Source organism: Trichoplusia ni, chromosome 21 (assembly GCF_003590095.1).
Source record: "Trichoplusia ni isolate ovarian cell line Hi5 chromosome 21, tn1, whole genome shotgun sequence".
NCBI classification, from domain to species: domain Eukaryota; kingdom Metazoa; phylum Arthropoda; class Insecta; order Lepidoptera; family Noctuidae; genus Trichoplusia; species Trichoplusia ni.
Genome location: NC_039498.1, coordinates 5,271,187 through 5,294,399, shown reverse-complemented (window position 1 = coordinate 5,294,399; position 23,213 = coordinate 5,271,187). Strand labels below are relative to the sequence as shown.

General features: G+C 35.1%; 1 protein-coding gene across 2 annotated transcripts in view; it reads left to right on the top strand.

The window, feature by feature from the left end:
• Window positions 1-23,213, top strand: part of LOC113504146 — a 50,138-nt gene that overhangs the window by 19,396 nt on the left and 7,529 nt on the right. For both annotated transcript variants that reach the window (XM_026886309.1, XM_026886308.1), the window contains exon 2: window positions 1,944-2,471. In XM_026886309.1, coding sequence (XP_026742110.1) covers window positions 1,944-2,471 — 528 coding nt within the window. The remainder of the gene's footprint in view (window positions 1-1,943; window positions 2,472-23,213) is intronic.

Sequence of the window (23,213 nt, the reverse complement as noted above, 5' to 3'; positions counted from 1 at the left end):
TAATTTTGGGTACAATGAACCAAAAGTGATATCGTCCTTAAGTGATCTTAATTTCAGACTTTTCCGCTTCTAAGTCGGTTAAAGCTGCGAAATATTACCCTCTTTTGAACGAGTCGGATGTAAGCCTTTGTGTAAATTGAAAGTTTCATACCAAATTTTCATCGCAATCGGTCCAACAATTCGGGAGATTAGCGGTAACAAACATACACACCTTCATACTTTCGTATGTATCTTTACCTTTCGGCCGTCTTATCGATTCATAAATCATTTATTTAAATTATTGAGATAACCTTACACACATAATGACATGTGGTCATTGAAAATACCTTCAAATTAAACTTACTAACACCACAACACATCTTCTAAAAAGCATTTTGCTCTATAAAGCCAGTAATTCTGACTACGCTTAGCTAAGAACAGCCAGTGTTGTTACGTCACACACGTTTCCACAATTACAGCCTTAAGCGGCGAAACGAAAGCCCAACTGAGTTCGCTTTCAATTGTATTGTTATTCCTTGATTTTTGGATTTCGACATCATGTTCGTAGGTGTCGGTTTTTAGGTACCGCTTTTCTTGCATATGAGATTTGGTTTTTGAAATTTGAATGCGAATATTGTGTATGTTAGTCTTGCTAATATTATTAAATTGGTTTTTTGAATGGATGTTTGTTTTTCTCTCACGCGAAAACTATTGAACGGATTTAGACGAAACTTGGTAAACAGATAGTTTATAACCAGGATTAACGTATAGGATAGTTTTTATTTCGATTTTATGTTCCCGTGGGTGGTTTTTTGGGATCAAATAAATAAAAAAAGAGTTTAGTGTAGTGTAATGTAATGAATTACGTTTTTAGTGTTTTGTACCCAAAGGGTAAAATGAAACCTTATTGCGTGTCCGTCTGTCAGTCCATCTGTTGTTGGGTGTATTTCAATTACCGCGATAGCTGTATGGTTGAAATTAAGAAATTCTGATGATGTTATTTCTACGTCATCTGCAAAAATTTCTTAAAACAAAATCATATATTTCTTTCAACATAAAAACATGCATCACCTCTTGGTTACCTATGCAGTAAACTCAGGGAACTGTTAAATCACTATTTAGTTTGTATGCATCAGTATCAATTGATTGTTGCAAGTCAGTTACATAAACTGAATATGTTATTTAAATGCAAGTACAAGCATTAAGAAACCAAAGCAAATAGGGCTTTGTAAAGGCTATGAAAGGGAGGCCTTTGCCCATTAGTGGGATGTAAACGGGCTTCACTCACTGTCACTTCACTCTTTGCTCACTGCTGGTTGGTGATTACAGATTCCAAAATTTAAAATCCAGTTTATCACACAAAGCATACTTTACTTAGAAAAAATATTATAGTTCACAGTATAGCTTCGATCCTAAATCAGGCAATTTGCATTAGGATCGAACCTGGACCTCCTGCGCACAAATCTATACCTAAAACCACCAGGCCACCACGACATATTGTTGGGTAAAACGTCTTCGTTAGTTAAGAAATGTTAATTGTAGGTACGAAGATCGTAATTAGTCAGAGATTTGTTACAACATAGATAATTGCAAGAAGATAAAATACGGATATTTACGTCATCGAAATAGGCCATTTTTTTGTTTATAACGATCATTTCATACTGTTGTTTTAATTGTTGTTACGATAGAAAAGTCGTGAGAAACATCGCATCGTTTAAAAGCACATTTCTAAACTTCTTACAATGTATCCATGCACAAGAGATTTTGTAGTCAAAATATGTCTTACGATATCATAATTATGGTTTATTTTATTATTATATATTGCATGACTGGCTAAATCTTTCATTTATCATATTTAACTTTTCAATAAATGCATGCCCTAATTTCTCATTCAATCAATCTTTAAAACTTCAATCACTCATTCACCGAATCAGAAATGACGTTCTTTTTTTCAATTTGAACAGATGCCAACGGCCCACATCGAGCTCGTTACGACACAGACTATAAATTAAAAAGAAAAAAGCACGTACTAGAGAAGCCAATGTTTATACAAACCGACCAATCCCAAGTAAAGAGGCTTGACGTTTACGAATTCCCAAACGTGACGAATCGTCTAGCGGACTTACCGAAATTCAAGCCAATTTCGGACGAGCAAATGTTGAAAATAAACGATATTTTAGACAGTTTGCCTTCAAGACTGCCTAAGAGGAAGGGGAGAGTGTTGAACACCCCTGGAACGTCAAATTTTGTGACGACTGAAAAGAATGAGTCGAATGATCGGCAAGATGGAAAACAATGCCCTCAGGGTGGAACATGCGAGTTTTTCTTCTACTGCTGGATGGTCGGGGGACTGTTAGACGGGTCCTGTGGGAGTCTTCTTAAGGGATGCTGTCATAGGGTCGCGAAAGCAGGCATACTTGGCGTACAAGATTCGAATAGTCTGGATTACGGGAATGAAGGCCTGAGTTACGGCCCCGTCGTCAATGACGAAAGTAAGTGACAGCCAAAGCGTAATGGGAGAATTAGTTTCTAGATAACTTGGCACGCTTTTTTAGCACTGTTTTTGTATTTAATTTAGTGTTTTGTGTAATTGGAGTAGCATGTCTGTTAGTTGTGCTTCGAAATTTTTGTATAATGCATGGATATACTCAAAAAAACTCAAAAAAAAAGCGTAAGTATTTTTGAAAAGAAATTGCATTCATGGATAAAATTTTTGATGATACCAAATTAAATGTTCTTGTTCCTATTGCAATTTTAACAGTTTTCTGGAAACTATTTTTGACTTGGCAATTACGCTTCGGCATAAAACGTAGAACAGCGCCATCTATGGAAAATTAAAAGTACTAACCGAGCTCAAATGTGGCCGTTGGCAAGACATAGCTAGGATTACCAAAAACAGTTTTTTCCTGGATCCAGTGACGTCATCAGGTACTGAAAACTTTGTAAATAATTGTGTAAAACCTTTTTTCTGTTATTTTATTATTATTTTTTCTGAATTTCGCCTCTTTTTCTAACTATGTCTTGCTTTCTCACTTTTTTATATATATTTTTGTGTATGGTATTAACTAACACACTAATTGTTATAAATATTTGGATTTATTTATTTGTTTATTTATTCTCTTTTTTCCTTAGCGTGGAAGGTAAGTTTAGATCTTATTTTTCATCATTTTTATTATTTTGGTTTGTAATATTTATCATACATTTAATATGGTTTAGTACTAACGAAATTACGTAAAACGACTCAAACTTAGACGATGTTGAATTAAAGACTTAATAAAAATATCTACACTTAGGTCTATGTATGTCAGATAGGCACTTCTTTTGTAAAACATGTACAATATTTAGCAGACTTTTAGGACTGAAAGCAAATCGAAAAATTATTTATATAAAAAATTCTATATCTTAGTAGATTTTTTTTTTAAATTAAACCAATCAACTGTTCATCGTGTTACAACTCCCGATCCATTGCCTCTCGAATCCAGTACAATAAAGGCATCATCAATACAAAAAAGAAGATACCCCACTTTTCTTACTAATACTAATACTATTTACCTAAATGCATCAAAACTTAACAGCATCTCAAAAATAAGTTCCAATTAAGTAGTCAAAACCTCTGTAAACAAGGCATCTTTCCACAACACAGCTGATTATTACGTAAACACTTTCTCTTAGGCGCCGGCGCATACAGCAACACACACAAGGCGACGCCATATTGTTGTATCACGTGTCACTTCAAAACAACCAGCTGACAGCTATATAGGGCGATATTTTTCTGATCTAAATTTATCCTATGCCACACAAGAATAATGTACCTATCTATTGGTCAAAGAATTTTCGAAATCGATTCAGTAAGTCCCAAGATTAGACCTATAATCTCAGACTTACAAGTTTCATCTCTCGATAATGTATGAACTTGTGTGGTCGGGTGTACCCGAAGCGGATTTCGTCGGTGTCGTCATGTGTCGTGTATGGAAATTGGTTTGCACTAGTTTTTGTTTCTGGTTCCGTTTGATGATGAGTGTGACTGTGTTTAACCGATTGTGGTAAAAGAGGGCGTTCTTTTTACGACTGTGTGTCTTTTGTTTGGATGTTTGGGAGTGATTTGGTGTTTCTACTCCATATCAGATTATTCGACTAGTTGGATAGTTACAGGATATTAATTTAAGTTTCTCCGTTTTCAATAAACCAAAGGTTGTAAAAATAGGTCAAGTAATTCAAGGATATGAATAAATAATCAGATTTAAGTATCTTTAAAAAAAAATAGAGCATTCATAATCATTGAATTGCGAAACCTCCTAGGAAGCGGTGGCGGTGGCAAAAAAATGAGAACGGATACAGGTTTACTATGGGATACCGTGTTACCCAGCAAAACACGTTGTTAAATAGAAGGCAAAGTTAAACAGTCGCACAGTTACAATTACATAAATACCTATTTAACTTTATTCGATGAGACTTTCTCTAGGATAGGATAGGATATACACGGAGTATTACGAAAACGCTAGACCAGAGATAATATTACAAAACAACCTTGTAACCTATTTTACATATTTCTTAATCTAACCAAATGGGAATTCCTATTTCAGTGTCATGTCTTTCAAAATGTGTTTAATCATTTTGTCGGTTGCGAAGGGTTTCGTAATGATATGAATCATTGGGGTTTCTTCGAAGATCCGAGATGGTGTAAGGTTTTCTGATAAATAGGCTATCACAGAAGTCACTAATTAAACAAATATTCCAATCTCTCTATCAGAAACCTATGACTAAGGCTCTCTATCCAAGTGATGTTTCTACAATCTGACATGACAATTCGAGTCGATAAGGCACGTTATTAAGTGAGGCAACGGCTTACTTACGCGTGTTTATCGGGAGTGCTCGACAAGTTTCAGACCCAACCGGAGTTCTTAAACATGAGCTGACGTAGCGGCGGTTTGACTCGGGACCTCTGTCTGTCTCATGATCAGTCAATCAGTCAGGTCAGTCAATTAGTCTCATGATATTTACCCTTAAAGATAAGTCACGTTACTTTGACCTGGCAACACTGATAATCTTAGTAATTCTGGTTGTCAGACTATCTAGCTCCTGACTACCCGTAACGACTGTCAAAGATGTGTTAATAACAGCCGGGACCCACAGCGTAACATTCCTTCCGAAATACGAAGGAACTCGTTATGACAAAGATGGTCAACCATCTACGGACTGACCGTATCATTTGAGCGTTTTCTATCAACGCATGTAGAAATCTCACTTGGATAGGCTTATGATATATGGCAACAAGCACTTGATACTAATAGATGCTTTTCTTTTATATTTAATTTGTTTACAAGATACTTTTGTTTATATAATATCTAGCACAGCAATCAATTAATCGATCTGAGTCGTGACTAAAAATATTAGAGATGTAACCCAAAATCTAATAATTTGCTGTTGGTTATGTAAATACTGGTTTCCAATGTTTTTCGTTCCGTTCATATTCGTTTCCGTATTTCTTTTGTTGATCATAATATCCTCCATCCATGGATAGCGATCGCTGGGCCAAAGTCATCACACTATGGGAGTCAGCGGATGGGCGGCGTCGCCGTGGGACGCCTAGGCCTTAACGGTTACCGCACGGGCTGGTTCCATGAGGCCCAGGACAGAGATTTGGGTGATGCCTTTGCCCAGCAGTGGGGCACAGTGGGATGGATAAAAGAAACAATATATATTCTAGGACATCCGCATCGGTAGTTGTCTTGAACTTAGATTATTGCAGTTTTAGAATCAAGGCGGCATAATAAGTGTATAGAAGTGTCTCAATTGTACAACATACACTTGGCCCAGACTTCACTTCTGTGCAAAGTGTTAAGACTCGGAATAAGTGTTAAATATTTAGATTTTTGTTCAAACTAACGATTAATCTGACAGGAACCTATAAAAAATATTCATAGAAAAAAGTACCATGTATATCCCGGACGCCCAAAACTGCAAAAGATAGAAATGATTGAAAGTAATAATATAATCTCCCGCAACTGTCACACAGCGCCATCTAGTCTCAAACTAAGCAAAGCTTGTATTTTGAGTCTTAGACAAATGATAAACATACTCATATATTTCTTAATACGTACATAACATAAATAAATTATACCCAGACACAGAACAAATGATCGTGCTCATCAGATAATCAATTATCCTGGGTGGGAATCGAACCCACGACCTCCGGTGTAACAGTCAGGGTCTCTAACCACTAGACCAAGAGGCCCGTCAAAAGTAGAAAAGGGAAGATTTTGCCCAGAATTTTGATATCAGAATCGGTTGTCGTTGACACGAGGTTCTCTGGTAAGCACTCCTCAAACTAAGTTGACGACCTCCGTGGTCGAGTGGCGTACGCACCGGTTTCAAGGTGTCGCTAGCTCTGAGGTCCCGGGTTCGATCCCCGGTCGGGTCAATGTAAAAATTCACATTTCTACATTGTCTCGGGTCTGGGTGTTTGTGGTACCTTCGTTGTATCAGAATTCCATAACACAAGTGCTTTAGTAACTTACTTTGGGTTCAGAACAATGTATGTGATGTTGTCCGCATTTATTTATTTGTTATAAAACAAATAATTTGCAGAAAATTGTCGCTAGCAAAAAAAACACTGGCCTTAAGGCGTAGTCATTATAATAATTTTAAGTAGTATATTCTAAGTAATAGGTATTTCCCGATAGTCCAAGGATCTTCTGTCAACATTTTAGAGCGATTTCTGTAATACCGGACCTGTAGTTTGGGTTACCACATGAGGTAAGGCGATGCTATTAGACACATTATTCATCGCAAAATAGTTGGATACTATGCTATGTTAGTTCTTTTCTATTAATAAGGAAGAGATTTAGCACAAATATAGGCTAATGTAACTAAAAATATCTTTTGCCAATAAAATTCTAATTTTGGCAATAAAGTCTTGCATTTAATATCTTGTTAGATATTAAAATCAAGTCGTTTCTTAGAATTTTATATCTACTTTGCTTTAATTTTGCTGGACGTTTCTTCATTTTCTGATTAGACTTTTATTATCATTCTCATTAGAATATATTAAATTTAGGAATACCTAAAACCCAATTAACCGAATGGTTGAAGTCACATCCCTAGCAGAACAAGCACTTGTGGAATCCAGGAATACTTACTTTTTCTGAGACCGCGGGTGTCTTTGTGCATGTGTCATGTGATTTGAATGTATGTGAACACTAGAATTAGTCCCTTAGTTTGCGAGTCGTTTCTTATACAGAGGTTTGCAGAAACCCAGCTTATCAGCTATAAATGTCTCATACTCACGTAACACACAGACAAACAGATCATACTATATATACATATAAGAAGACAGCCATAATACAATCATTCGATTTGGCAATCCGGATGATGTCATGAAGAAAGTCGGTCAAACGCAATAACTTGGCACCAAATGTGTTAATAAAACTCTGAAGATGTGATATAGGAAAATGCAGTTTTATACGTCCTGTAATGAGTCAAATTGCGGAATTATGTAAGTGAATGGTCTGTTGGTCTAGTGGTTAGTGGGTCTGACTGCTGTACTTCATGAGTTCGATTCCCACCCAGGATAAATGTATATGGGATACTATCTTTTTTTGAGTCTGAGTGTTTTTTCTGTATTATGTAGGTATGTATTTAGAAATATTGAAGTTACTCATACAATAGTTTAGTTTGAGACTAGATGACGTTGTGGGAATGTTGTTGAACATTTTTCATGATTGTTATTTGTATTTGCTATTATTTGTATATTATAGCAGCAAAAACTAAGAAGATTGAGTCAAACCCAAAGATAATTCGTTTGATCGAGTTGAAAGCTTTTGCAAAAGGTTTGTCAGAACCCAAAACCGTTCAAAGTTAATAGCAGTAAAAGGCATTATTGACATGCCTGTTATGCGTAATCTTTTTTCTCCTATTACATAATTACCATAACCTTACTGCGCGTAGAAACCTATGACTAAGGTTGTTTTAAACGAGGTGGTATTATACGAGTTTTGCAATACACTGCCAGCAATGGTACGTCACTTTTGATACCAAAACTGACTGACTCTGTAATGTATTGCAAATTCTATGAAAACTCATGACAAAGGCTTACTAAAGACTTCCTTAACATCAGAAAACAACGCTCAAATGTATGGAGATTATATTTTGTTTCGATAAGTCACGTGACTTTGATCTATCATCTCCATATTGAGAGTGTTTTTAACCAACTTTAAAAAAAGGATTTCTATCTACTAGGTCGTATTAGTATTGTGTCTATCGTATTGCTTTGGGCGACGGTTCTAAAAATGAATAAACCTAGATATAGCTTAGGTTACCTATATAGGTAAACTTTTCGTTCGATTTAGTATAGTCAGATTTTCATACTTTTTGAGCTAATATGGAGTAAGCACTTGAAAGTTGATTTATTTACGGCTAAATAGTTTTTATCTACTGACATTAATGATTGTAGAAATTACTTGGCTAGAGTAGCAAAGCTGCTCCGCAATGGATCTCAAATCTTTCGAAACCCCATGACTAAGGCTCACTAAGGCCTGCTAAGTCAACTTGGCAACACTTACGTGTAATAATTGTCACTGGCGAATGTAAATACGGTGAAAGGTGGCGAGGTGGCGCGGAAACAACGCGCCGCCGCCGCCGCGCCTGATTACTGGACGCGTTGTGTGGTGCAAGTTGTACACGGTAGCGGGAAAAGGCATTTGGAATTTTAAAGGCTTTGGAAGATGATGAAAGAGAATTCATGAAATTGGATTCATCATCATCATCATCTCAGCCTATCGCCTATCAGGACCGGGATGGTTGGCGCTCTTTGGGGGAGGCCTACGTTCAGCAGTGGAAATCGGATTAGTAGTTTTAAAGTGCATGCATCTTCTCTCAGGTTTTGTAACATATTACAGTATTGTTTTGGTCCTATTATTCGTAACATGATGGTATATTCCATAACTTTCCTCAATAAATGGGCTATGACCTAAAATTCAAATAATCTATACTCTATACTAATATATAAAGCTGAAGAGTTTGTTTGTTTGTTTTAACGCGCTAATCTCAGGAACTACTTACCAAATTGAAAAAATCGTTTTGTGTTGAATAGACTATTCATCGAGTCAGGCTTTAGGCTACAAACCATCACGCTGCGACTAATAGGAGCGAAGATACAATGGAAAATGTGAAAAAAAACAGGGCAAGTATAAATCATAACTTATATCTTCTACCCACGGGGACGAAGTCGCGGGCAACAGATAGTTTATCATAATCAAACCATTAATTCCGGTGATTAGCGCGTTCAACCAACTATTCAACTTTATACTATTAGTACATTAGTAGAATACTATTCGTACCACAAAAAAATCTTATACTACACCGAAATTAAATTAAATAATTTATTCGCTAAATAGGATAGACGTCATCACTTTTAAATGCCATTTTTAAGCTAGCTGGAGTCGACATTTCCTAACTGGCTACTCGGAGAAGAAACTCACTCACTCAGGGGTCATCGCTTCTTTTAAAGTTTAGACTATTTGTTTACCCCCTTTCCCCTCCCTTTTTTACCCGAAAAATCCTCATGGAATTTCTCCACCCTTGGGAAGGCCGAGAGGTGTGCTCTTACAGGCTAAAACAGCCGGAGTGCTTCACCCTTCCCTTGACCTGAGACCACGGGAACGGAATGCAAACAACCACAATTTCCCCCTTTTTCCTCCCCCCTCTAACTTGGACCACACACCACGTCACGCTGAATCGCGTCTTCCGGTGCCTGTATGATACTAGGACCGACTTCCTCACGGTTTTCTCATGATGATATATGATGCTCTCTGGTTTTTCTTTTCCTAGTTATGTCATTTTGTGTAAATTGTTGTACATGAGTTCGATGTTACCAATAGCAAAGTTATTAATCTATATGAGCAGTGCAATAAAGATACTCTGATTTTGAAACTCGGATTTTGACACGTTAAACGATGTTTTCGAAAAAAAAAAATTTTTTGGACAAAATTACGTAAATATATTTTCATTTAATATTTTCAAAAGTCTGTTGTTGATGAAGCAGTTGATGTAATTGTAGGGTTAAAACATTCATTTTTTACTCTTCTTTTACGCATACAACTTGTCAAGTAGGTACAAGTCGGACTCACGCTAAGCGTTCTGTAAAAATAACCAAACCTAAGTTATCCGTCCAGCCACAGTTCATGAGATAGATACAGCCTGGTAACCGACTCCCAGACAGACACCGAAACCTCAGTAATAGATTTTTACTTTCACCCATTGGCTACAAAACTCCAAAAATCATCCCAAATTCTCCCGCAACCGCTTACAACACAGACCTAACAACTTGAACCACACGCCAGTGCGCCGGCGCATCCGAGCGTCACTTCCCGCGCACAAGGGCGTACCGCTTCCCGTATCTAAAGATATCTAATTATAGCATTATGAAACACAGGATAAAACAAATATAGGCCTAGGATGACACCCTATGTTATTACGTTTTGTAATGATAGGCACCTATTTCCTTTAACAAGTTAGTTTTTCAATCACATTTATAAATAGGTAGGTTTTATCAGGGACTCTGCTGATATGACTATTTTTTTTTGACTGTATGGATATCCAAAAATGAATGTTTTACTGACAGAATATTTTTTTTAATCGATTGGTTTATTGGTTCAGCCGTTTAAGGGTAAAGGGATGACAAGCGTGGACGTGAGTAAACTGACCAACTTTCGTTTTATAGTACTCTGCTAGTGTCACTTTTGCTTACGACTTTGGCGGTATTGTCTTTAACGGACTGCGTCTCAAAGAGGATTAAGAGGAGAGGAGGTTTTTCGAGATTTTTCGTAAAAAAAGACTTTATTTCTTTTCGTAAAATTTAATTTTAGAAATTATATAAATATTCAATAAACTAGCTATTTATAAAACCAATCGCTTAGAAGTGCAGTAGGTTATGTTTTCAAGTTTCACATTTAAATAGCACTAGCTTCTGCCCGCGATCTCGCTCGTAGATGTTAGTTACGTCTGCCATGTATATATTATATACAAAAAAAACCTTAATTTGAATCAATCTGCTGCGTATTTTAAGGTCAGAGAGACAGTCAGAGCGACTTTGTTTTCAACGACTAAGCAAATTTTGATGTATATATATTTTCTAGCCTACTGAGTCCCATGCTTGGGCAAAGGCTTCCACCAGATCCCTTAAATAAAGTAATTTAAAAAATCGTACCTACAGTTACAGCTCAAAATAGTTGGGCAACTATTTTGAGCAGAAACAATAGCAAAAACTGTATGCTTTATGAAGTTATTTTACAGTTAGTTATTTAACATTTAAGTTTTTGCAAACAATTTTATAATTTTCTCCAAAATTAAAAATAACAAAATGATTCACTACGAGGTTAAGGTCGACGTAATAAAACTAAAATATTTAAAAATGTGAAATTCTTTACATATTTTTAAATGAACTGAGTTTTTATTGCACTTTCCTATTTACGTATATTATTTGCAAATTTAATGCTAATTGTGTTCCAAAACAATTTATTTAAACTCATTATATTTAAGATTTTTTCGCTTTCATATTTGATTATGATTCTGTTACTTTAAGTTGTATTCTCAAATGTCATTTATTTGACATATTAAAGTTTAATTTGTAATAAAATTGAGACTGTTGTCTCTATGATCTATCTCCCGTTTAAAAAACGGGCATTTTGAATATTTTTTGCAAGGTTTCTACTAGAACCTATAAATATTTGAGCTAATTTAACCACGTTTTAAGACCAGGTAGAATTTAGAAAGAAAAGAAATAACAAATATTTAGAACCGATATTCCGAAACCAAAAACTTCTCTTTATTTTGTGACAAACACACTTCAACAGATTTTCACATAAAACATTTTTGCCAAAACAATTTTCAAAAAAAAGACTGAACTATTTCCGTCTCACGTTTTCAACAATAACATACCATAATGGATTCCTAGCGGGTCTATATTTCATATACACTTTCTATATCTTTTCACAATAGCAACAGTTTCTATTGTTGTAAGACAATAAGCTAACGAAAGCCTCATTTTATCTAATCTTGAATATTTTGAATACAGTTTAAAGTGTGGGCTACACTGTCAGCAAGCGAGAGTGTTAGTCTATATTTTTAATCCCGCAAAAACTACAGGTTGTTATAAGTTTGTGGCTGTGTGTGTGTGTCTGAGGCAGCCTGAGCCAGTTAGACCTGAACGGATGAACCGATTTTGATATTTTTTACTGATTGAAGAATGACATTTGACAAATTCTTGTCCTTCGCGGGGATCGATCTCGCGCCATGTCACGCTCAGTGGGTTTGGCGTGGTCACCTCAACCACTCGGCTATCCGTGCAGTCAAAGTATTGGTCTGGATGTACCGATTTTGATGACTCTTAAAAACTATAATTTTGTCCCATAAAAAATTATCAATTTTGAATTAGTACTTTTTATTTCAAGTCGGTTATATGTTTAAAATTCACACTACAATTGTCACCGCAAACATTGGTGTCACGTGCCTTTTTCTATCGCTCGCTAGCTGACAGTGTAGCCTCCGCTTACCAGAGACAAAAAGGATGCTCAAAAAAATTCCGCTAAAAATATTTTCTTGAGAAATACTGTCACTCAACAATTTGAAAGTGTTTTCTCACGGATTTTAAGTTAATTGTATAAAATTGTTATGAAATTTACTTAATGTAATCCAAATCAAGTTGTTATTTTTTAAGTGGTTTAAAAACTTTTACAATAGTTTAGTAGAATAAGTTTATAAATTGACAGTGTGCAAGCGAGAGGACCGGGATGGTTGGCGCTCTTTGGGGGAGGCCTACGTTCAGCAGTGGACGGCGATAGGCTGAGATGATGATGATGATGATAAAGCGAGAGAGCATTACAAGATATAGACAATGACTCTCTTTCACAACAAATGATAATAATGAAGAGGTATCGGTAGAGATAGATAGAGAGGTTTGAAAGAGAAAGAGCGAGGGATTTGCCCAGCAGTGGGATCTAAAACAGGCTATATAAAAAGAAGAGATATCGGTAGTATTTTTAACCCCACACACGAAAAGAAGGCTGTTGTAAGTTTGACTGCTTCGTCTGTATCTGTGACTTTGTAGCACTTAAACGGGTGAATCGATTTGGATGCGGTTTTTTTTGAAAGAGAGTTTTACATTGAAGGTGCTTAGACTTGTTCTGCCAAAATCAGTCCTGCAATTTCTAGTATTACAACCGGTGAAACGACTTAGATACTGTTAGATTGCTTGTCGGGTGTCTTTTTAAAATTATTTTCTTTTTTAAACGCCCACAATTTTTTATCTTCCGTTTTAAACTGTACGCATAGTATCGTTAACTTTCCACTATCAATAATTATATCACAAAGGTAAAAGCTTGAACTAAACCAGTTAAAGTTAACAATAAATAGTTAACTGAATGGCCTACTTTGAATATAAACGATGTTTAACTGCGCGACTCTCCAAAACTTTAGTTTAATCGGATTTTTATGACCGTGATAGTTTATTTAATGCGTTTAAAATTAACCTTCTTGTAGTTTTGGTTAAAAAGATAATATAAACTTAAAAGATTCTTTTAGTATCGATTTGTAGCAGGTGGACCCGCGGGCAAACAGCTAGCCAAGTCATCTTGGAAAAACAAAGTAAATATTAATAAAACTACATTGCAGCTACATGCTTCAATCTTAAAAACCTCTTAATTTACAACCTACCAACTTTAAGTTAGATTTACGGCTGATTTTTCAATCGCCAGATAACTTTTATTTGACGAATATGTTTGACGTTTTGACAGCTTTTGTATAGAAAATATGTCAAACGGCCATATTTATTCTTCAAATAAAAGTTATCTGGCGATTGAAAAATCGGGCCTTAAACAGACATAAATCTTCGACGATACAAAAACCCAACACCTCTTATTGTGGAAGCAGGACAGCGCATCATAAGCCGTAGAACCTTGTCTCTCTTCCACACTCTTATACTTCAAGACAGGGATGTTATGGATATATAATTTCGGATCCGGATACGAATGCGGATATTTGTAAAATATAATCTCGGTTTCGGTTTCGGTTACGTTTATGGATATTGAATTATTTCGGATTATCCGATAGTTTCGGTTACGGATATTATTTTTTTAAGGAAATGTAAATTGTAAATTGGAAGGTGTCAGCTGTTTTGGATTTGACAATTTTGTGTCAGTTTGACGTGTAATTTTTACCATAAAGAATCATTTTATTTCGGATTCGGTTATGGTTACGGATATTTTTTTATTTCGGATATCCGATAGTTTCGGTTACGGATATGGATATCCATAACAACACTGATTCAAGAGGTGATGGAAGAACTCTGTAGAATGTTAAATAGGAGCTCGTTATTCTTTTTATGGCTACTCTTGGGCATAAATTGGAGCCGTGGGTGTTATATGAGTGTAATACTTAGGTATTATCTGATAAGATCTGTAAGCACAGTGGGCCGTTATTTTATTGTTCGTTTTATTTTTATGGGATTTATAAATGATAGTTTTTTATTTAGGAACTCTTTAGATGCGATCTTATTGTTGATATTTAATTCTTTATTTTGGTAGAAGAATTAGCTTGTTTTTTTATGTTTTGTCTGGTCTAATTATAGAGAAGAAATGTTAAATGAAATTAGAGTGTGTGCTTTTAAATCCAGATTATTATTAACATTAAAACATCTCTAGTTTCTATTTCACGCAAAAACCACTGAACGGATTTAGACGAAACTTGGTTCATAGATAGTTTACAACCAGGGGTTTGTGTTCCCTCGGGATCACTGCTTTTTTGGAGCGGGCGGGCAGCAACTGCTAATGTAGTTTAGCTTAGCTTTCTAGCAGTAGATAAAGTTGCGACTGGAATTGGTTAAGACATTTAACGCCGGTACAGGTTTAGTCAGGTAAAGTGAAGACACTACCCACTTGGTATGGCTATTCTAAAGTCATCCCTGCCTAGCCGAAAACAAAAATGCTATATCCTCGAAAACGTAACTAGCTGGGACGCAAGCTCATCCAATTAAAAAACCATTTAATTTTGCCAATACAATAGGAATGATGACATTTTTTTTGCAGTGTTCGTCTTGTAGTTTTTTGTATAATAATGCATACGTATTTTTTAGTTTGTCCCGCAAACATAAATTGACTAAATTACAGTGAATGAAACTTACGCGTGACGTCACGATTGAGTATAAATTTTACTCTATCGTTACGTCACAAGCCCCCTCTCCTAAACTTTAAAGCAGTTAATCTTTGTCAATTCTTGTTTTTCTGAAAAAGGAAAAAATACGTGTCTCATACTTTTCAATTATCTAACTGAGGGATTTATGCGATTTTTTCTTTTTATACCCAGTCATCATCCCTATTGGAATCTGTAATGTAATCTTAAAACCACACCAACAATTAGTGTTAATCTATCTATACCCATCTAATTGGTGTACCACCATTGAATACCAACACAGACCTACATACAAACATGCTTGAAAACGTGTTCAGAATGTTTATACCTGCTTAAGTAACTCATGGTTGTATGTTATGTCATGTAGAAAGCTGGCCGACTTTACCGGTGACGTAATTTTTATGTGAATTTTACCGGCAACTGGTAGCTCTTGAAAGGATTCCGTGTTTTGATAACCTGTTATTCGGTTTTTGGGTCGAGATTTATTGATTTTGATACATTGTTTTTAAAACAATAATTCCGGTTAGACGACCCCACATAGTTGGGAAAAAGCTGGAATGATGATGATGATGATGGCGTATTGTTTTTAATTCGGTTGTCTGATAGGTAGTCTTATTATGGTAAAGTATTTAGATAAATTTGTGTAAGATGAGTGAGCAAAAATTCGTTCATGTGTGAATAAGACTTGTGACACTGAGGGTTCCTTACAAAAAGGCCATGGAAAGATAGATATTTGTCACCTATATACAACTATAAAATTTATAACTATACCAATCGTTGATTAGCCTCAATTTTATAGCAACAGAAATACATTATCTGTAGTCATTTCAGTTGTGTTACTATCACAGTTCATGGGATATAGTATAGTGACGTATGGACGGACAACCGTTCCTCAATAATAGAGTTCCTTTTTATTAAGGACTAGCTTTTCGCCCGCGGCTTCGACCGCGTCAAGGTCGGTTATATCGCGTTTCCAAGAGAACTCTTCAAAATTCCGGGATAAAAACTATCCTATATTCTTTCTCAAGGTCAACTCTATCTATGTACCAAATTTAATTAAAATCAGTTCATTGTTCAGTGGTTTAGACGTGAAAGCGGAACAGACAGACAGACAGAGTTACTTTCGCATTTATAATATTAGTAGGGATACAAACCTTTTAAAAAAAGTCCTAAAAATGTTGGAAGATATTTAAGAATACTTCTAAATCAAACTCAAGACATTATATTATTATCATGACATACACATCTGTAATACATTCAATGTTATATAACAAAATAGGTTAACAACATAACATTATAGGTGTTAATTATGGCTGTAGAAAGCTAACAACTGTTGTCATTATGAAGGGCAGCGTAATAACCGAAATAATTTGTGTTTTGAGGTTAGAGTTAGCTGTTTATGTACATACTAGCTGTTGCCCGCGACTCCGTCCGCGTGGTTAGAAGATATAAGTTATAATTTATACCTGCCCTGTTTTTTCCACATTCTCCATTGTATCTTCGCACCTATGAGTCGCAGCGTGATGGTTTATAGCCTAAAGCTCTCCTCGATGAATGGTCTATTCAACACAAAAAGATTTTTTCAATTTGAACCAGTAGTTCCTGAGATTAGCGCGTTCAAAGAAACAAACAAACTCTTCAGCTTTATATATTAGTATAGATAAGTATTTATAGTTGATAGATTCGGTAATCTATTTGTAAAGGCACTTAAAAAGGTAAATCATCTTGGTATAGTGTGTCTCTTTGTATAAAAACTTAGTTCTAAAAATGAAAAGCGACTAAAAACAAATATAAAGATAGCAAAATTAAGTACTATATAATAAATCAGTCGTTTATATAATAATTAACATGTATTAATATAAACTAAAGATTTAGATTCTCTATAATGAGAAATGTTTTTTTTTCCTCAGTCCAGAAAACGTCTTTTAATTATCACAAAGAGAAACAAATATGTAAAAAACCGCGACAAAAATACACTACTTAGCGTTCATCCTGACTTTCCTCTGATATATCTCTTAAATACCTGAACCGATTTCGATGCAACATGACCAAGAACGATCGCAAGGAAACTCGCTTTCATTTCATTGTTTATATTGAATCTAGAGCATTTAAATTGAATATTAGGCCATTGATTCAAGGTCCTATTTTGCATGCATGGAATAACCAATATAATAAATATAAACAACTTGTACTCCACTTAAATTTGATTTAAATTCATTGTATGTTTGTTTGTTATATAATATTGATGTTTTGTATGTGATCATTCAATTGAGTCATACTATCGTATTTTCTTATGTCACTGCATTATAATGTAGGTAGTATATTTTCGACTGGACATTTGATAGTCATGTAATCTGGACGACTAACTTCATAAAGGACGAGGTTGTCAATTCGTCGGATTTATTAAATGTGTTTTGGTTTAGATCTTTGGACAGGACGAACCGATTTTGTTGATATTTTCATACCGTTGACTGCCAATGTAAATCACTTTTCTTTTGGGGTCTGCTAGTAGAGATATTTTTTTAAATAAGCTGCTTGCAAATAGGTACATATTTTGTATTGTTGTGTTTTTTACTATTTTGAGTGTACATAAATTATTAAATAGATAAATATTTTTTTAATAATGTGGAAAAGGTGTCATTTGATCCATAAAAGAAACCAGAAAAAAAATCTCAGTAGTTTTTATCTAAAGTCGGGTGTAGGTCTTTTTGTTTTAATAGCCGCTGAATCATAGTTTTATTTATAGTCCTGCTGAGGTAATCCAATCTTTTTCGGTACACATAAATTGATTATTAGAAAGTTTTGTATTCATAAAGGACAAGAGTTGAAAAACAGAATTATTTTGGTAGGAACGGAATTATTGTAACCGGAACTTATGCAATACAAACGTTTTATAACAATGTTATGATCTTAACGTTTAATTCTGACAACCAGTCTTATATGGGATGCTGTAACACAGTGAAATGGGTTTTTGAGGTCAGATAAATAGAAGCTAGCTCTGTGGAATACGGAAGCTACCTAAATCTGACGTTAAGAAAATCATCATCGGTGTAGCCTTTTCCCAAATATTGTCAGATCGGCTTGCAGTTTAACTGTCTTCAGCTAAGTACCAGTGTTGTACAAGGAGCGACTGAATATCTGACCTCCTCAACCCAGTTACTTGGGCAACACGATACTCGACTATCAGACCTTCAAGCTTCTGACTACCTGTAACGACTGTCAAAGATGTATGAATTACAGCCGGGACCCACAATTCAACGTGCCTTCCGAAACACGGAGGAACTCCTTATGACAAAGATGGAAATTGCATCCTCCTTTTTTAAAGCCCATTGAAAAATACTAAACGTTTTATCAGACTACTAGCTGTTGCCCGCGACTTCGTTCGCGTGGTTAGAAGATATAAGTTATGATTTATACCTGCCATGTTTTTTCCACATTTTCCATTACATCTTCGCTCCCATTAGTCGCAGCGTGATGGTATATAGCCTAAAACCTTCCTCGATGAATGGTCTATTCAACACAAACTTTTTCAATTTGAACCAGTAGTTCCTGAGATTAGCGCGTTCAAACAAACAAACAAACTCTTCAGCTTTATATATTAGTATAGAAATAAGATCTCCGTTTATAAGATAGCTACTCGTAATTTAACATGTGTTTAGTTACACACATTATGATAACCTTGAAATTGTGGATTGTCTGTCAGTCATCAAACGACGGCTTATGAGGCAATCGAATAGAATATAGTAACTATAGGATGTTGCATTCGCTTATTATACGGTGCCTAAACATTGAGTACAATGTTAGACATGGCGTATCGTATTGTATTCTGATCTTTACGGCAAAACATCGCATATATTGTCAGACAAGGTTATGCATATGCTAAGTTATGTGCACTATTTATTCTTCAGACTCCAAGATAATTAAATAAAGTTGTAGTTTTTGATTTGATTGAGACATGTCTCGGTTATAATATAAAAGAATATAAATTCATTTTACATAACTTTTGCTTTTAAAGGAAAGCTTTTATTATGAGTGCTAGATAACTGATAAACATACTTATATATTTCTTAATACATACCTAATAATAGATAAATCACACAAGCATTTAGTCTGAGTGGGAATTGAAGCCACTACCTCCGGTATAGCAGCCAGTGCCATTTAATAATATATCCCTGTAGTAGTTTCAGCGACCGGTGTTATTCCTAAGAGCCTGCAGAGATGCCTTGATGTGCTTGACGTGCCATCATATACACTGAACACGTTGCAAAAAGCGGTCATACTAAACACCTGCCGATTGACACGCAAGTTTTTGACGACATCATCTGTCTCCGCAGGATACACAACTAATTAAATATTAAGTCTTTTCGCATTTGACTACGGTCCGTGCGATAACATAATTTACCCCTTCAGAAGGGAGGAAACATAAATATAAAAATATATAATAAAAAATATAAAAATATATAATAATAAATATAAAAATATATAATAATAATAATAAATGTTTATTTCAAAAAGTAATTATATTAGGCACTAGACCAGCAGACCAGTCGTTTATGCACTTAATTTTAATAATTGGCTTTTCTCGATTCGTGGGTTGAGTGAGTGAGTTACATGCACAAGTTTTACCATGGGCATTCTTATGACTTTTTAAACGACTCTCAAAACGCCGTAAAATATCTATTTTATAATACAATTAAGTGATGGAATTTCATTAAAATATCCATCAATCATTTTTCTGCACTGATAACCCGAAACACAGGTTTAAAACAAACCTAGTTCGGGTGTCCATATATTATCTTTAGACCATCCTTCTCCTATATTATTATGTCTTGGTGTAGATTAACTCAACTCCTATGATTATAACTATTAAGATATTTTTACTGGTTTTACATCTGAGTCATTCGTATTCGTACATGTATTTAAGTAATGTGAACTATGTTTTTAATAATTTTTTTTTTTTATTTAAAAATCACGTTAATTTCTGGACTCTGTAGAGCACAGCTAACCGTTAAATTGTTCGCTGAAACTGATAATCGACCAAAGAAATACCTAGTCCGGAATCTATAAAGCAATATAGTAAATACTAATTTCCTAGCTACATAATGTACAGATTTCAAATCCATCATTCTAGGTAATAGTGAGGAAATCTTGTCTACTTCCTAACCGCAGCCGCCGCAGAACGCGAAAGTTCAAGTTGATATCCATTATGTTGATGTATTGTTGCTGTTGAGTCCGGCGATAGTGGAGCTACTGTGGTACGATAGTTGCGCAACTATTTTGTTGATGGATTTGAAGTTTTGTTGTGTATTTAATCATTTGATGAATAAAAATAAAGATAAAATTGAACATAAACTATATGGTATTCAACTAATAAGTTTTTTTTTTAGCTTTTTTTATCTTTAGCTTAGCCATTTTTTATTTAATTGATGATGATTAATTACCGGAAAAGATTTTATTAAAAATCCCAGTGTTATTGAATCGCGGACATGTAGATCCCACCAAAAACATTTTGACTCGCACTGTCAAAAAGTTATCCGTTATTGACAATATATCCCAAAAATTTTGATGAGTGAGTTGATCTTGCATAATCCAAACCCATGAAATGAAATCATTTATTCTGTAAGTAGGATATAACATCTCTTTCACAAGTCCCCTTTTTTTGAGAACACTGGAGTCGACATTTTTTATCTGACTACCCTGAGAAGAAACGTCGAAACAAATTCAGGGGTCACAGTCTCTTTTGAAGTCCAGACAATAGAAATGCATAAACCAGTGCACAGTATTTCTTTGGACTGGCCTTTTGAGGAAAGTTCCAGATCGATCTGGGCTAGGGGGGAAAAAAAACACTCAAATCGCCTGTTATGGGGGTTCAAACAAACGACGAAGCGCTTCGAGAAAAGGTAGGTAGTGCCCGTGCGCTTCGCTAGGCTCGTCATGACGGGGGCACTACCGTGCCCCCAGATACAAATTCTATACATTTAGGGTTTTAAATAAATACATATAAATAAATAAATGCGGACAACATCACATACATTGTTCTGAACCCAAAGTAAATTGCTGAAGCACTTGTGTTATGGAATTCAGATACAACGAAGGTACCACAAACACCCAGACCCGAGACAATGTAGAAATGTGATTTTATACATTGACCCGAACGGGGATCGAACCCGGGACCTCAGAGCTAGCGATACCTTGAAACCGGTGCGTACGCCACTCGACCACGGAGGTTTTATAACGAAACTGTCTTCTATCAGTCTGTAACAAAAATAGAAGTTAAAAAACGGTTGCTTCCTCTCGCTGGTAGTCGGGATGACCTTTCGTAACAATCATTGTAACAACCATGTACTCGTCCAATGTTTAAATGTATGTTCTATTAAATGTATTCATACTTTCCTTTCCTAATCACAATACGCATCTTAATACGCACGTTATTTAATCCTAAAAGTGAAATTTACATATCCGAATTAATAAAACTATTGTTCTTTGTAAATGTCAAAATATGACAGCTGGTGAATATGTTATTGTTCAGACAATATCATGGTTAATAGGATTATAATCTTTACTTTGTCATGCTTATTGTTTACTTTTAACCGCGACGCAAAAAGAGATGTGTTATACGTTTGATTTATCGGCCTGTCTGTCTGTTTGAGGCATCATATCTTAGGATTGGGTTGAGTGTTTTTTTTTGGTTTTGTATTAAAGGTGAATGTACATTTTTTATTAAAACCGGTGGAGTTGTTTAAAAGTTGAGGGGGGTTAAATTGGGAAGAATAACTGATATTTATAAATGTAAGTGAAATTTCGGCAAATATACATGAGTCTCAAATGAAGGAGTACTATACTATAGTATATAACTTTCCTGTCCATCCAAAGGTTGTCTGGAAGATATCGCTTTTAGCGATAAGACCGCCATTGTACCCTAACACTGTATGTATTATTAATCACTGCTGCAATTCCATGGTGTACAATAAAGAATATTCTAATCTATTTTTTTCTATTTTAAAAACGACTCCCGCAGTAAGGAATTTACTCCTTGTGTCGCGGGGGTTTACAAACATACAAATCACATGCACAAAGACACCCAGACTCAGAACAAGCATTCGTGGAACATACACAAACGCTTGTTCTACGCGGGGAAGCAGCGACACGACACGCCCAGTGGGTTTGGCGTTTTGACCTCAACCACTCGGCTATCCATGCAGTCAAGTCTAAGTGCAGTATTCTATTCTATATGTGACTTATTCAACACAGTTCTTACCTTCTTCTGATGATATAATTGGTAATGTAGAAATTAGATATGGAAAAACTATTCTTGGACTACTATGGAATCTTTAACGTCAATAGAAAACTTTTAGATGTATGGAGATGACAGGTCAAGGTCACGTGACTTATCGAATCGAAATGTTCCATACATTTGAGCGTTGACGGGTGCGAAATACGAATCTATTGTGACATTTAAATAGTGTGTCTTCGTAAATTATAATCTTTAATAAATAAATGGAAAGGTGAAAATTATATTTTAACTTTAGTATAGAATCAAACGTATATACCTACCTATTAAACAAAGTAGCAATCACAGCACCTACATAAACAACATGACATAACAATAAATATTAGCCGTACATACATAATTTTCATTAATATTCATCAACGAAAGGTTTAAAAAAAACTGCATACATTGTCTATTGTTCAATATTAATTCGTACCAAATGTTACAATTACCGGTAAAATTGTTTCCTAGAGGGAAAATCATCGGAAATTGTCTATGTATGCGCGTACGCAGCTAACACGCTTTGCATCGTTAGTTGTTAGTTATAATTATTATTAGAAACACGTATAGTTCTTCAAATAGTTAAAAAAATTTTTTTTTTATATAATGATGTGGTTTTTGTATTAAAATCAGCCTGATAATGACCCACTGGGCACAGGCCTCTTTCTACATACATAAGGATTGTTTGTGGCTAATTTAACGTGTTTTGAGTATTTTTGAAATGGTGTGATGTTAGACTGTGTTTTTCAATTTGTGTGAGGAAGTGTTTTTTTTTTTAATT